Below are 16,765 nucleotides of genomic sequence, written 5' to 3' on the forward strand. Positions count from 1 at the left end.
TGACACCCAATACAGACAACAGCCTCACAGACATACTTCCTATTCCTCACAAGTAGCTTACCTCGCCTCAACCTGTTATCACCGAAGCCCTGTCGAACCCAAGCCCTCCTACTCTGACCCCCTGTACTTTACACCAGCTCTATAAAGGTGTCTTTTTTAAAATCCTACCCTCTGGTCTAACTCGCCGACGTCCACACGCTTGCACAGTCGTGCCTCGATCAAACCACTGAGGAAAAACTGTCTTTTGTAAAATCCTTCCCGCCCAGTACTAGATAGCAGAAGTTTAAGGCAAGAGGGAAAATTTTAAGTGAGGTGTGGGAGAAAACTATTTTTCACAGAGGGTGGTAGAGTTGGTGGAAGCAGATATGACAGCAACAGTTCACAGACATTTTGATAAATACATGAACAGCTGGGGAACAGTGGGATATTGTGCAAGCAGATGGAATTGGATTGGCAGACACAAGGCCTGTTCATGTGCTTTATCGTTCTAGACTTACTACTGTGCTTCTGAGTCAGACAAAGAGTGAAGGTCAGGGTCGGATGAGCCAAGGAAGTAGGTCTCTGGAATAGGAGTGTGGATAAAAAGCAGTGGAGGTTTTCGTGGGGTGGAAAGTCAAGGAAAGCAAGCCCAGTGATTGGGTGGATAAAGAAAGCAGAGGGGTACATCTGGTTTCCAGGGAAGGTGGAGCTGGGAATGAGGAGAAACAGATTCAATGACAGGGGCATGGAATGAAGGTGAAGGTGAAGGTCAAGATCCAGGACATGCATGGTAGGTCAGGGAATAGGGGAAGAGAATGTCACCTATTTTTAATTTATTTACATACTATTTCATTTATTGTGATCTGGATATCACTGACAATGCCAGCATTGCCCATCTCTAAATGCCCTTGATAAAATTGTTGAGCTGCTGTGGTTCTTTTCTTGAACGTCCTCCTACACTGATGTCAGGGAGGGAGTTCCAGGATTTGGATGTGTAAACAAGATGGAACAGTGATACCTTTCCACGACAGGATGGTGTGGAGCTTGTGCGAGAACCTGTAGGTGGTGGTGTTCTGTGCACTGACTGTCCTTGTCATTCATCAAGGTAGGGGTCAAGCAACATGCCAACACAGAATGCTGTCAAGGAGGATTATCACCAGGAAAAAAAGAGAGAAACTTTAGTTCCTAAGTAACAAACATTACCAAAGCAAAGGCAAAATTGCCTTTACACCGATCCCCATACACCTGCCTTCTCACCATATCCTTTGATGCCCTCTCCAATCAGGATGCCCTTGTCCATTTGTCCCTCCCAACTGATCTCCCTCCTGGCATTAATCCTTGCAAATGGAACAAGTGCTACACCTGCTCCCTCACTACTATTTAGGGCCCCAAACAGTCCTTCAGGTGAGGCAACACTTCACCTGTGAGTCTGTTGGGGTCATCTACCGTATCGGCTGCTCTGGGTGTGGCCTGTTTTATATCAGTGAGACCTGACATAGATGGGGAGACTGCTTTGCTGAGCACCTATGCTCTGTCCACCAGAAAAAGTAGGAACTCCCAGTGGCCACCCATTTTAATTCCACTTCCCATTCCCATTCCGACATGTCAGTCCATGGCCTCCTCTACTGTCACAATGAGGCCAGACTCAGGTTGGAGGAGCAACATCTTACATTCTGTCTGGGTAGTCTCCAACCTGATGGCCTGAACATCAAGTTGTTGAACTTCTGGTAACGGCCCCCCTTCACCAATCCCCATCCCCTTTTCCTTCTCTCACCTTAACTCCTTGCCTGCCCATCACCTCCCTCTGGAGCCCCTCCCTCTTTTCTTTCTTCCATGACCTTCTGTCCTCTCCTATTAGATTCTCCCTTCTCCAGCCCTGTACCTCTCTCTCCAATCAACCTCCCAACCCTTTACTTCACCCCTTTTCGTTTCCTCCAGTTCGGATCAAGGGTCTAGGCCCGAAATGTCGACTGTTTACTGTTTTCCATAGATGCTGCCTGGCCTGCTGAGTTCCTCCAGCATTTGATGTGTGTTTCTTTTATAACTTATATTTAGCCTGTCTACGTACATCATGCAAGACAATCGCCACCATCTTTGCCATTTACTGGGGGTGATGGATTTGACCTGTATATCGATGGAGCGCGATTCCTCCCAGATGCTGTCACCATCAGCAGAGTTACTGGCTGTATGTTTGACCGGAACTATAACCAGTGAGCACAGATTGTTTTGTGCAAGAGCAGTAATTTTTAAGCTTGGGGTAGAAAATGCCATCAATTTTCATTTTAGTACCTATTTTCTTTTAATCTACTGTTATGATTAGACTTTTGCAGTGTATTTGGCTTTTGCTTTTTCCACGATGAGAGACTGCTGTTGTATTTTTATATTTCAATGGGGGCCTCTAGTGGTAACAAACTTGACAAATGTTCCGGACAGATTCCAGCAATGGAAAGCTTTAGGTCCAATCTACCTAAACGCCACTGGCAATATCCAGGTGTAATTATAACTTTTTTGAGGAGGTGGTCATCCATCAAGGCTAGAATCCCTCCAAAAATTATAGGGCTAATTATCAGTGTTTACAATTGAGCTTCCTGTATTTGCTTCCTTATGAGGGCTGCATTGATTTGGTCAACTCAGTGTTTTTTAGGCCATGAATTGGCTTGAGCAGCTGTTATTTTACAGAATAATTCAGCCAAGAATTCCTCTCAAAATAAGCATTGAATTATCTGTTGATAGTGGCTGACTGATCTTATTAAGGAAACATGACCAGTTGGACAAGGCATTGGATGATGAAATTACAGAGTTCCAGGAGGCGAGAAGAAAAAATTGGGGGATACAGCATGCTTAGTTTCTGGCAAAACTTTATAAACGTTAACTTTATTTGATAGTTCTCCCTTGTCTTTACCAGTGTAAGAGTATTAAGCAGTTTAGTTATGAAGCAGTTGAATTACACTGTTGCCATTAATTATATGTTAAAATCAACTAATATCAACTGCATCTTAAAATCAATGGAATCCTGGAGAAACACAATAAACATCTTTTCTGTACAGCAAATGTGCAAATTTAAACTTAAGGCATGTGGTTAGAACTTCCAGTCGGTTTCAAATATTCACAATTTTCGATCATTTTTCCTGAGCTTCTGAGGGTCCATCACTTTCATTTGGACGCGCAGCAGAAGTGAAAGTCCATCCAAAGCCACATCACAATATTCAAATCTGTTGACTTAATTTTTCTTTTGCCCGAAGAAGACTGGACACTTTTCCCTTACCTCTTATATGATGGAATAAGAAATTCAGAGATAATTAGCAATGTGTTCTGTTTTAGAAATGTGTATTAAAGGGGCTACCCACTGACTGGTGTTGCTAAGTGAATGTATTTCTCAACCGATAAACACTAAAATTATGGTGAAACTCACATTTATCAATTATATACTACTTCACATAAAACATATCTTCCTTCATGTTTTTACTTCCATTTTGTCAAAGAATTGGTCCAAGCATATCTTCGGGGATTGATCTGAACAGTAACATATTTGAGCCCTTTTACAATCAACGTGTTAAATTCAGGAACCCTCGGATGCCACCATCAGCTACGTTACTACTTAAGGTAATTGCAAATTCATAGGTATTTATTGCATATTGACAGAAAAATAACCACAATGTGCAATGGAATATGTGGAAATCAAGTATATATCTACTGGGCATTAGTAGATTAAGGTCAGAAAATGAAAGCAGGATTCAATTTAACACACAAATTTAATACGGGGCAGTAAATAGAATGCTTAATTATATTGCTTGGAACATAACAAAACTGTAGACCAAAGGAATTAGTGAACATGTATATTATTGAAGTCTGCTTGAAGCAGGTGGACAGCTCACACTTCGAAGTGAAAGTTGAAAGATCACAGTGAACACTTCAGTCAACTGATCAGCACAAGTCTTTAGTACTTGGTCAGGTACCCCATCTGGACTGGATGCTTTCCATGGCTTTACCCTCCTGAAGGATGCTCGCACGTTGGCCTCAGAGACTGAAATCACAGGGTCATTTGGGGCTGTGGAAGTTCATGGAAGTGCCTCCATGTTTTAATGGTCAAAGCGGGCACAAAAGGCATTGAGCTCATCTGGGAGCGAAGCTCTGCTTATCACCTGTGTTGCTTGGTTTTGTATGATTCTGAAATCATACTTTTCTCACTTAACGATCTTAGCTTAAACAAGATCTGCTTAAATTTAGTGTGTGACTGTGATGGTTTAATAATTATTCCCAGTTTTGGAAGGCTCTGTTTGTGAAGTCTACTTGCAATGTTGTTGTTCCTAAAGAGCAGAGTGCTAGGAATGATGAGTTAAATGTCAGAATCAGAATGTCGAGAGTTTGAGGGAAGAGTTTTCAGAGTTCTAAAAGAAAGAGGATGATGATTATAATCCACAGAAATAATTTTGAGGATCAGAAATAAAACTATTTAACACTTTGAACTTAAGAACATGAGTTTAAGATTCAAATGATTGAAATTGTAGTTGATTTGCCAAGATACAGAGACGAGCTTATCCTGCATGTTGTTAAATATTTGGGGAAGAGAACACAGAATGGAAATGAAATCTAAAAAATATCTCACTGGAATAGATTAACAGAAATTTGAGCTTACCGAAACTTCTAAAAACTGTTAATAAAATGATTCAAAGGGCAAAAGAAATAGATGAGATATACAGGGGCAATTCACTATAGAAGCAAAGAGGGGCTTGATTATGTACAGACTCATTGGAGCACTATATTTACTTTTAGACACCCTAGCAAAGGATAATAGCCTCATTTTAAAAGTGCTTACTGTATTACCTGACTCCATGTTAGAAATGAGAGGATAGTGGTGTAATCTTGTGTTGGAATTTTTTATCTATGTTCATTAGAGCAGTGAACAATGGAAAAACAATAAATACTTTGATGGGATTTGAAATTGGAATTATGATTGTCATGTGTATTGTGATACAGTGAAAAACCTGTCTTGCCTACTGTTCGTACAGGTCAGATGATTATACAGTGCATTGAGTTAGAACAAGGAAAAACAATAACACCATTATCCTAAATAACAATGCAGATATAGTATAAAAGCTACAGAGTAAGTGCAGAGCAGGTAAACAATAAGATGCAAAATCATAACAAGGTCAACAGTCCAACTTATCTCACTGGGGAACTATTTAATAGACTTATAACAGTACGGTAGAAGGTGTCTATATACTTCAGCCTGATCTGTAACTGGCGATAGATACCTATCAAACTAGCTTACAAAGAAAGTGTAAAAGAATCAATGTTAAAGTGGATGGAAAGGGTGGAAGATTGTTTGAACAGTGACATTACAGGCTAATTGGAGCCTTTGTACTTAATAAAAGTGCAAATGCAGGTCAAGAACAAACAGAAAATGGTTCATTTTTAGATTTCTAATGCCTATGTGATACTTTCAAATTGAGTATTAATGCATGATAATCTATTGATGGTAAAACTAGGTGCTGACATATGTAATAATGAATCCCAGAATGTGATTTTTACAATGGTAGTATTTTTGCATGTGGTATTCATAATGACTCTCAAGAGGTCCTGAGAATGTGTTTCCATTTCCAACTGGATGATATATCTGCTTTGTAATGGTGGAGTAAGTGAATGGAACTGATTCTATTACTACATAGTTCAGGAACAAAAGGTCACAGATTTTAAAATCTGGGTGGAAGATACAAAGGTGATTGTTTTTTAAAACTCAATGTAATGATCCGCTATTCACTCCTCATAGATTTTGTTGCTACAGAGCCCATCAGTATATTTACAAGAGGCATTTGAGAGAAGATCACTTGCAGGACTATGAGGAAGAGCAAGGAAATGGGACAGATGGGAGATCTCTGCCAGACGTTGGCATGCACTGTGGCCTCATGATTCCAAGATTCCAAGCAACATTTTTCAGAAGCCTCCAATGTGCTAAATGCTTACATTTTTCATTAAATGTGATGTTCCCTAGGTTTACACCATTGACAGATTCAGTTTGAAGTTGGTTTTGATTGGCTGGGCAGCTCTAAATGTCTTTGTGGAGTCAGGCAATGAAAGGGCCCCAAATGTGGATTCTGGAGTGGTTCAGGTAAATAATATCCAATGCACAGAATGAGATTGAAGTTTACAGAATTAAATATTATTGTAAGGTTTATTGCCATTCCACTAATAAAATTGTTACATTTAAAATATTATTGTCCAATAATTTTTGATGGGAAGGGCAAAATGATCCAGTCTATTGATGTTACTTCTATTTCCCTGTTCCTAGTTCCCTCTTCAATCTCTTCCACATGATCTTGACTGCATTTTACAGGAGCACCATTGAGAGCATCCTGACAAGTTGCATCTCCATCTGGTATGGGAGCAGTTGAGCATCGGACCAGAAATCCCTACAAAGGACTGTGAGAACAGCTGAGAGGATCATAGGGGGTCTTGCTACTATCCATTAGGGACATTCATCAGGAGCACTATGTACACAGGCACTTAGTATTATTAAGGATCCCGCCCATCCATCCAACATCCGCTTTGACTTTCTACCATCAGGCAGGAGACTCCAATGCAGGAAAACAACAATAGTCAGGATACGAAACAGTTTCTTCTCCAGGCTATTAGGCTTCTGAGCTCCCTGCCGCAATGTATTCAAAGTGTTCCTGATTAATCTGTTCTGTACCTTACAATATTTAACATCAATGCACTTCAGCTTGTTATTTATGTGTGATTCATCTGTAGATCTTATCTTTACCTTCATAAGTTATTGTGTGTTACGTGTACTACAGTACTGTGCTTTACACCCTGGTTCAGAGAAACCTTGTCTAGTTTCCATATTCATTTTATGGTGTATATGTTACATACATGTGCATAGTTAAATGACAGTAAACTTGACTTGAGCTGTTCATGAAAGGATTATTTGCTAAATTATTTATGAAATCTCTTCCACTCTTCCTCTTTTCTCTCTCCCCCATTTTTATCAGCCTTTGAAATTAAACATTGGGCTTTCAAAAAGAAACAACCAGTGGGCACTCGATACTAATAGCCAGTGCACACTCCAGTGCTTGAGCTCTAATTATATTCAGTAAAACAAGTCCAGTTCCATTCGAACATTGCAGAGCAATAATACAACATGTAGTGCTACTGTATTAATGTTCCTTTCACCTTCTTACCCTTTCACTTTGAACAAAGGAGCTTTCTTGTCCTCCTTTGTACTCGTAACTTGCACGGATTGTTTATTGTGCTAATTTTACAATGATACCAAGTACTGTAATGATTTTGGCCTGATTCCATGTCTTTTGGCTGAATAAAACAGAAGCATTCAAATCATGTGGCTTTGAACATGAATAGTGAATGTCAAGTTCTAATTGACAAAGCAGATCTTCGGTGCTCCAGGTGACACTCAATGGATGTCTTTGAAAAAGTGTTACAGGACCGTAGACCTGATAGATTGACATAAAATTCGAGTGCACCATTTTCTGCTGGTGGCGTTATGCCTCCCCAGTCCTGTTCAACCTGTAATTTTTTTAGTCAACGATCATCACAGTAAAAACATTTCTGTGCAGAGAAAATTTCATTGATCTTGGTAACAGTCTTGTGGGGGGAAAAAACAAATTCTTGATTATCAATCTGAATTATTATTCACACAAGCATTTTGAAGGGTATTTGACTACTTATCACTAAAAGTTATCCTTCAAATTTAATGGCTTTCGTAGCAATAAATCTGTATAACTGAAGGGAGTGAATTAATAGAACCACAGTTAGCTTTGATGGAAACAGATCTCATCTGTTTACTGCTGAGACTGAGTTGAGATGCAGAGGAGGAAGATAACAGTACTCTCAATACAAATATTGCCTGAGCTTTCATTGAGAGATGCAGGAAAGTCAGAATTGTGTACTTAATTTTGTGTGAAAACCAATCAAACGTGTATGAACAAGGTTATATTCACATGGTCAAGTGCTTTATACACAAATAAGATTAACTGCACAATATTGTTGTACCTGACCCCAGCAAATCTCACAGATTAAAATGGAAAACTGACACTGGAAAATCTTTAGTAAAAGCAACATTGCTCCATTTGTATACATTAGTTACTCAAAGTTCTTTTTTATATTTCACTTTTGCTATCTTCCATATCATGATTTTTATTTCATTATTTCATGTTTTGAATTTTTTTAACTTTGGAAATCCAGCTGACCTTTTCCAAATATATCACCCTGATCTGACAGATCTCACTGAACGAAGGAGCACACCAGCTGCGGTTGTACTATGATGGACCTGACCCAGATAACCCATTATCAGTCAATGCTCTTACAGTAGGAAGGTGAGTCTCATTTCAGTGCTTCAAAATGTTGCAATGGCAACATGAGTATGAAACACACACAAAACGCAGGAGGAACTCAGCAGGTCGGGCAGCATGGAGAGGAATAAAGATATGGCATTTTGGGCCCAGACCCTTCGTGAGTTCTGATGCTTCATGCACCCATGCTGAGCTCATCAATTTCATCAGCTTTGCTTCCAACTTCCTCTCTGCCCCTAAATTCACTTGGTCCATTTCTGACACCTCTCTTCCCTTTCTTGATCTATCTCTCTTCATCTCTGGAGACTGTCTACTGACAACTTTTATAAACACAAACACGAGGAAATCTGCAGATGCTGGAATTTCAAGCAACACACATAAAAGTTGCTGGTGAATGCAGCAGGCCAGGCAGCATCTATAGGAAGAGGTACAAAATCTGGGAGATCGTTTGGCTGAACACCTACACGCTGTCCGCCAGAGAAAGCAGGATCTCCCGGTGGCCACACATTTTAATTCCACATCCCATTCCCATTCTGATATATCTATCCACGGCTTCCTCTACTGTAAAGATGAAGCCACACCCAGGTTGGAGGAACAACACCTTATATTCCGTCTGGGTAGCCTTCAACCTGATGGCATGAACATTGACTTCTCAAACTTCCGCCAATGCCCAACCTCCCCCTCGTACCCCATCCGTTATTTATTTATATACACATATTCTTTCTCTCTCTCTCTCTCTCTCTCTCTCTCTCTCTCTCTCTCTCTCTCTCTCTCTCTCTCTCTCTCTCTCTCCTTTTTCTCCCTCTGTCCCTCTCACTATACCCCTTGCCCATCCTCTGGGCTTTTTCCCCCTCCCCCTCCCACTTTCAAATCTCTTACTAGCTCTTCTTTCAGTTAGTCCTGATGAAGGGTCTCAGCCCGAAATGTCGACTGTACCTCTTCCTAGAGATGCTGCCTGGCCTGCTGCATTCACCAGCATCTTTTATAAACATACTGATTCCCACAGCTATCTTGGCTATACCTCTTCCCACACCATCTCCTGTAAAAATGTTATTCCCTTTTCTCAGTTTAGGGATGTATCGGCAAAAACATCTTTACCTCTCCCCTTCCAACTCTCCACTTTCCACAGGAATCACTCCCTCCGTGATTCCCTTGTTCACTCATCCTTCCTCATTAATCTCACTCCTGGCACGTATCTCTGCAAGCAACAGAAATGCTATATCTGCCCATTTACCTTCTCTCTTAGGGCCCCAAATAATCCCAAGCAACACTTCACCTGTAAATGTGTTGGGGTTTTCTATTGTGTCCTGTGCTCCTGATGTGGCCTTTCTGCATTGGTGAGGACCGACATAAACTGGGGACTGCTTTGTTGAGCACCTCTGCTGCATCCGCAAACCATTTTAATTCCCATCCCCATTCCTGGAGCAACACCTCATATTTTGTCTAGGTAGCCTCCAACCTATGGCATGAACATCAATTTTTCCTTACAGTATTTTTTTCTCTCCCTTCCCTCTTCTTCTATTCCTCACTCTGGCCTCTTACCTCTTCTCATCTGCCTATCACGTCCCTTGGTGACCCTCCTTCTTCTCTTTCTCCTGTGGTCCACTCTCCTCTCCTAGCAGATTCAGTCTTCTACAGCCCTTCACCTTTCCCACCCATTTGGCTTCATCTATAACCTTCTGGCTGGTCCTCCTCCTCCTCCCCCCACGTGTCCTCCCACTGACTTTTCAGTCCTGAAGAAGGGTCTTGGTCTGAAACGTTGACTATTTATTCATTTCCATAGATGCTGCCTGACCTGCTGAGTCCTTCCATCATTTTCCGCTTGTTGCTCTGGATTTCCAGCATCCGCAGAATCTCTTGTGTTAATGAAAGGGTATTGTTATGACCTTGCTGTTGAAATTTGTATTTGTGTTCATTAGTGCAATGGAGACAAAATAAATGTTTTGATGGGATTTGGAATTGGAAATATTATTGTCACAGGTAAAAGTATAATCCTTTTTTTTTGCATACAGATTATGCAGATCAGATGATTACACAGAGCATTGAGGTAGAATAAGGTAAAACAATAACAATGCAGAATAAAGAGCAACAGTTATAGAAAAGAAGTGCACTGCAGGTAAACAATAAGGAACAAATCATAATGGGGTAGATTGTGAGGTCAGGAGTCCTATTTATCATACTAAAGAACTATTTAATAGTTTTATATCGGTGGGGTGGAAACCTGGTGGTATGTGCTTTCAGGCTTCTGTATCTTCTGCCTGATGGAAGAGAGGTGAAAAGAGAATGTCCAGGGTAAGTGGGGGGGTCTTTGATTATGTGTTATTGATGCAGTGAGAGGTATAAACAGAGTCTATAGAGGAGAGTCTGGTTTCTGTGATGTGCCGAGCTACGTCAACACTATCTGCAGTTTATTATAGTCAGGTGTAGAACAGTTGCTATACCAAGTTGTTCTGCATCTACATAGGATGCTCTCTGTGGTACATTGATAAAAATTGGTAAGGGTCAACAGTGATATGCCAAATTTCTTTAGCCTTCTGAAGAAATAGAAATGCTGGTCAGCTTTCTTGGCTGTGACGTGTATGTGATTGGAGCTCAGGACAGGCCTTTGGTGATGCAGGAAATAATCAAATATATTTATGATAACTCTGAAATTTGAATTGAGGGAGGCATACAGTATATGTAGTTACTCCTCAAAGCATAAAGAGAAATTAGAAAGATTCTTGATTAGAAAGAGTCCTGATGTAGGGTCTCAACACAACGCATCAACTACCAGTCCCAATGGAAGGATCTCAACTGGAAATGCTGATATCCCTCCAGCACTTTGTTTTTTGTTCCAGATTGAAGCATCTGCAGTTTCTTGTGTTTCCTCATATGCTAGGTTAATAACACAAACACATTTTGCAAGTTGCTTTTAAATTTGTGTGAGTCAATTTTAAAACTGTTTTGCACGCATGAAGAAAGGTTGAAATATAAAACCTGACTTGAATATAATGCGGAATTGTCTACTTTTGCAGACATCCTACGTCTCAATATGTGTTGGCGCATAGAAGCATTGATTAAGTGGGACTAGAAGGGATGCTAAAAAAGCAAATATTCTTTTTCACTACTACATCAGAATGAATGCTTCTGGGAATCTCAGCAGATTCACAAACATGATAAAATCTGCAGATGCTGGAAATATAAAGCAACACACACAAAATGATGGGGGAACTCAGCGGCCAGTCAGCATCTTTGGAAAAGAGTAAACAGCCGAGGTTTCAGGCTGAAACCCTTCCCAGCAGATTTTTTTCCTGTGTTCCTCTCCTTAACCTGTAGATATTGCAACCAATTCACTTGTGATAAATAGAATCACAGAGTGGCCTCAGATTCAATTGGTGGTCATCTGTTTATTCAGTCCTCCAAATTTAATTTACATATGGCAACACTTTCTTTCTCAACTTGGTATGTAGCTTGCCACACAATGCAATTGGTCTTAATCAAAGATCATCGACTAAGTTAATAATAACGTTCATTACTAATCCTTCATGTTTGGGAGTCTAGTTTGAATATAATCAGCACAATGAAGACCTTGACAAAATACTGTTAGGCCTCATATGAGCTAATATACCAACTCTGGACAACTTGATTTATGAAGAATATCTGTATAATCATGCAGAAGGCTTGAGAAATTAGATTCTGTTCCTTAGAGTTTTGATAGTGGATTTGAAGTGAAATAAAGCTCCTTCCAGTGGCAGAAATATTGATGATCAAAGGGCACAAATCTGAGGTGACTGGGAAATATGGTGATATGGGAAAACATAATCTCTAATACATTATTTGAAAATGTGGTAGAAGAAGGATAAATTATAAAATCCAGAATTGAATTGGGTTTGAAAGTACAGTATGAATGAGTGGGAAAATCACAAATAGTACTAGCAATCGGATAGTTATTTTTCAAAAAGCAGACACATGCATGATAGCGCTGAGTCAACACTGTCACCTCTAGAAGGCCACATCCAAACACATTTTCTTTCCTTTTAGGAACATTCCATGTGCTACATTACTGGTGAGATTGGTGAAGGTACAAACTGACAAGAACCTCCAAGTCTTTGAGAGAGACAAGGTACCCAAAAGTGAATGGATTAAACTTGGCCTTTTCCAGCCAAGGCCAAACTATGAAGATAAGGTATACTATTCGGATAAGGCCAGACCAACCACAGGTGAAAGTGATCTGTACAATGCCATGGTTAACAGGTAAGATAGCTGAAAATTCTTCGTATTTTAAGATAAAAAAAAACATTCTTACTATATATGACAGTAATTTGGAAGTGGATTAATTGTTATTTTATATATTTGCATTCTGATATTTAAAATCAATAAGGTAAGTTTTTAGCTTAGTCTTCAAAAATTATCTGATTTATCTCTCTGTAAGTATGTTAGTTAATTTGCTTTATTGTGTTTCTTTTCCTTATGAATTATAAGAATGTTATATTCAAAAAAGAATGAGATATAAACTTGGTCACAGGTATTAAACTATATAATTATTATATTGAATAATGGATCATTGAAGTTTAGTGCACAGTCGGCACATATACCAATGCTGCCAGAGACTTTATACTCTGACGCCTATTATTGCAAAAATAGATAAATTGCCAGATGTAATTAAATTTTCTGTTGCCATTCTCACTTTTCAAAGTCAGTCAAGCTCTTTTCTGGCTTCAATAACAGTGCCCGATCTTTTCATTTTATCCTTCGTATTAATGTGATTAAAAAAATACTAAGGCTTGTGAAAGTGCATTTATCCCAGGTTAGGGCTGATAAGATTGCAACAAGTCATGATTGTATTTTCAGTCAGATTCTAGTTCTGTTGATTGAGTTCCATCTTCATCAATGCTTGGAGCTACCAAACAATGAGGAAATTTACCTAGGCATAAAAAAAGCAGTGGAGATCCAATCAGCTAATTACTGCCTATTGTGAAACATCAGTAAAATGATGAAACCGAGAAGCCAACAACCTGTTTAGTCATACCCAACTTGAAATTTGTCAGGACCACTGGGCTTTTGATCTCATAACAACCTTGATCCAAATAAGAGCAAGGGACCAAATTCCACAAGTGAAGTGAAAATGATTGCCCTTGACATCAGGGCAGTCTTTGGAAATTTGTGGCTTCAAGGCAAATAAGCAATATGAGGGGACCAATGCAATGGTTGGAATTGGACTTTGCACAGAGGAAGATGGTGGTTGGAACTCTGAGGCCCAGGACATCGCTGCAAGAATTCATCGCTGATCTTTGTCCAACAGTATGGTTAGAAAAGGAGATGAACAATATTCATTCTGATTTACCACTGAATTAATTAGAGATCCAAGTGACTGCTGATGCTGCCATCAGCTTGAGGAACTCTGAGTCAGGCAGCAACTGTGAAGGCAAAAAGGACAGTTGACGTTTTGATTTTTTTAAACACAATTAATCAGTTTGCCCCTACATACAAACAGATCTAGACAATTTTTCAGTTTAAGTAAGTGGCAAATAACATTCATATCATGAAAGTGCTATACAATGACTCTCCCTCAATAAGACTTTATAAAGGGCTGGTGAGGCCTCAGTTGGAGTATTATGAGCAGTTTTAGGACCCATTATCTTAGAAAGGATGTGCTGAAACTGGAGAGGGTTCAAAGGAGGTTCATGAAAATGATTTGTGGATTGAATGGCTTGCCATATGAAGAGCATTTAATGGCTCAGGGACTATATTCACTAGAATTCAGAAGAATGAGGGGAGACCTAATTGAAACCTATTGAATTCTGAAAGGGCTTGATAGCGTGGATGTGGAGAGGATGTTTCCTATGGTGGGATAGTCTAAGACCAGAGGTCACAGCTTCAAAATAGAGGCGTGTCCTTTTAGAACAGAGATGAGGAGGAATTTCTTTAGCCAGAGAGTGGTGAATCTGTGGAATTTATCTTTATATATATTTAAGGCAGAGGTTGATGGATTCTTGATTGGTCAAGGGATGAAGGGATATAAGGGAATGCAGGAGACTGGAGCTGAGAGGAAAAATGGATTAGACATGATGAAATGGTGGAGCATATACAATGGGTCAAATGGCCTTTATTGTCTTATAAAGGGGAGTATAACCATCTACATTTGCTTTTCTCATGAGCAGTTTCTAATGTATCCACTTCTACCACTACTCCTGGCAACACATTCCATGCACCCACAACTCTGTGTAAAAACCTTATTTCTGACATTCTGCCTATACCTTCCTCCAATCATCCTAAAATTATGCCTCCTCATATTAACTAATTCCACCCCAGCCAGGGAAAAATCTCTGGCTATCTACTCCATCTATGCCTCTTGTCATTTCGTACACCTCTCACCTTCCTACACTCCAGAGACGAAAAGCACCAGCTTGCTCAATCTTTCCTTATGAAACATGCTCTGTAATCCTGGCAGCGTTCTGGTAAATCTTCTCTGTACCCTCCCTAAACCTTCCACATCCTTCCCATAACAAGAAGACCAGAACAGAACACAATACTCTAAATGCGATGTAACCAGAGTTTTATAGAGCTGGTTATCAACTCAAGCAGCAACTTTGAGGAATCTATGGATGTGGACCCCATGATCCCTCTGTTTGTTCACACTATTAAGAATCTTGCCATTAACCCTTTAATCTGCCTTCAAGTTAGATCTTACAAAGTGTAACTCTTCACATTTTTCTGGATTGAACTCCATCTGCTACTTCTCTTCCTAGCTCTGCATCTTTTCAATGTCCCATTGTAACCTGCAAATACCTTCTGCACATTCCACAACACTTCATGTCACATCTGCAAACTTACTAGCCCACCCTTCCACTTCCTCCTCCAAGTTATTTATATAAATCACAGAGCATATCACACTCCATCAACTACCACCCTTTGCCTTCTCTGGACAAGCCAATTCCAAATCCATGCAGGCAAGTTTCAATGGATCTTATGCTTCGTGATTTTTTGGAGCCCATCATGGGGAACCTTGTCAAACATCTTACTAAAATCCATATACACCACAACCACTGCTCTACCTTTATCAATTTGTTTCATCACTTCCTTGAAGAATTCAATAAGGCTCATGCCAGATGACCTGCTCCTCTAAAAGCCATGCTGACTATCCTTAATCAGACTATGCTTCTCCAAATGCTTGTAAATCTTGTCTCGAAGAATCCTTTCCAATAGTTTGCATACTGCTGAATAATACTCACTGGTCTATAATACCAGGATTATTCCTACTATCTTTCTTGAACAAAGGAATAACATTTGCCACCCTCCAATCTTCTGGTCCTCCTCTGGTCCTATCATCGCCATAAGTCAGCAAACTTCTCCCTTGCTTCTTGTAGTAACCTGGAGTATATTGGAAGAATGTAGAAATCTTACTGTCTGGAAAAGTTTATAGGCTTTGGAATAGAATATTTATCTTAATTCTCAGTTCTGATGAAAGCCTCTGTATCCAAGTATTAACCAACTTGAATTCCGGATTTTCAGCTTTTATGTTTTCCTGATGCCTAGATTTCGGAGTTGAGTGGTGTGAAATTTCTTAAGTAATTACTTAGAGTGTTATGACTTAAAGCAGTGGATGTTGTCTATATGGACTTCAGTAAGGCCTTTGACAAGGTTCCACATGGAAGGTTAGTTAGGAAGGTTCAATCGTTAGGTATTAATATTGAAGTAGTAAAATGGATTCTACAGTGGCTGAATGGGAGATGCCAGAGAGTAGTGGTGGATAACTGTTTGTCAGGTTGGAGGCTGGTGACTAGTGGTGTGCCTCAGGGATCTGTACTGGGTCCAATGTTGTTTGTCATATACATTAATGATCTGGATGATGGGGTGGTAAATTGGATTAGTAAGTATGCAGATGATACAAAGATAGCTGGTGTTGTGGATAATGAAGCAGGTTTTCAAAGCTTGCAGAGAGATTTAGGCCAATTAGAAGAGTGGGCTGAAAGAAAGATGGAGTTTAATGTTGATAAGTGTGAGATGCTACATTTGGGTAGGACTAATCAAAATAGGACGTACATGGTAAATGGTAGGTCATTGAAGAATGCAGCAGAACAGATTGATCTAGGAATAATGGTGCATAGTTCCCTGAAGGTGGAATCTCATGTGGATAGGGTGGTGAAGAAAGCTTTTGGTATGCTGGCCTTTTTCAATCAGAGCGTTGAGTATAGGAGTTGGGATGTAATGTTAAAATTGTACAAGGCATTGGTAAGGCCAAATTTGGAGTATTGTGTACAGTTCTGGTCACCGAATTATAGGAAAGATGTCAACAAAATAGAGAGAGCACAGAGAGGATTTACTAGAATGTTACCTGGGTTTCAGCTCCTGAGTTACAGAGAAAGGTTGAACAAGTTGGGTCTTTATTCTTTGGAGTATAGAGGGTTGAGGGGGGACTTGATAGAGGTACTTAAAATTATGAGGTGAGTAGATAGAGTTGATGTGGATAGGCTTTTTCCATTGAGAGTAGGGGAGAT

At 39.8% G+C, this 16,765-nt stretch overlaps 2 protein-coding genes across 2 annotated transcripts in view; both read left to right on the top strand.

Annotated features, from left to right (window-relative positions):
- ccdc17 (coiled-coil domain containing 17) overlaps positions 1-2,193 on the top strand; it is a 97,253-nt gene extending 95,060 nt beyond the window's left edge. The window contains exon 21 of the mRNA XM_063063453.1: positions 2,035-2,193. Within this exon, the coding sequence (XP_062919523.1) occupies positions 2,035-2,193 (159 nt within the window). The remainder of the gene's footprint in view (positions 1-2,034) is intronic.
- LOC134354536 (uncharacterized) overlaps positions 667-16,765 on the top strand; it is a 35,509-nt gene continuing 19,410 nt past the window's right edge. The window contains exons 1-5 of the mRNA XM_063063454.1: positions 667-769; positions 3,462-3,582; positions 5,972-6,088; positions 8,218-8,312; positions 12,309-12,521. Of these exons, the coding sequence (XP_062919524.1) occupies positions 3,553-3,582; positions 5,972-6,088; positions 8,218-8,312; positions 12,309-12,521 (455 nt within the window). The 5' untranslated portion in view covers positions 667-769; positions 3,462-3,552. The remainder of the gene's footprint in view (positions 770-3,461; positions 3,583-5,971; positions 6,089-8,217; positions 8,313-12,308; positions 12,522-16,765) is intronic.

This window comes from Mobula hypostoma, chromosome 12 (genome assembly GCF_963921235.1).
Source record: "Mobula hypostoma chromosome 12, sMobHyp1.1, whole genome shotgun sequence".
Lineage (NCBI taxonomy): Eukaryota > Metazoa > Chordata > Chondrichthyes > Myliobatiformes > Myliobatidae > Mobula > Mobula hypostoma.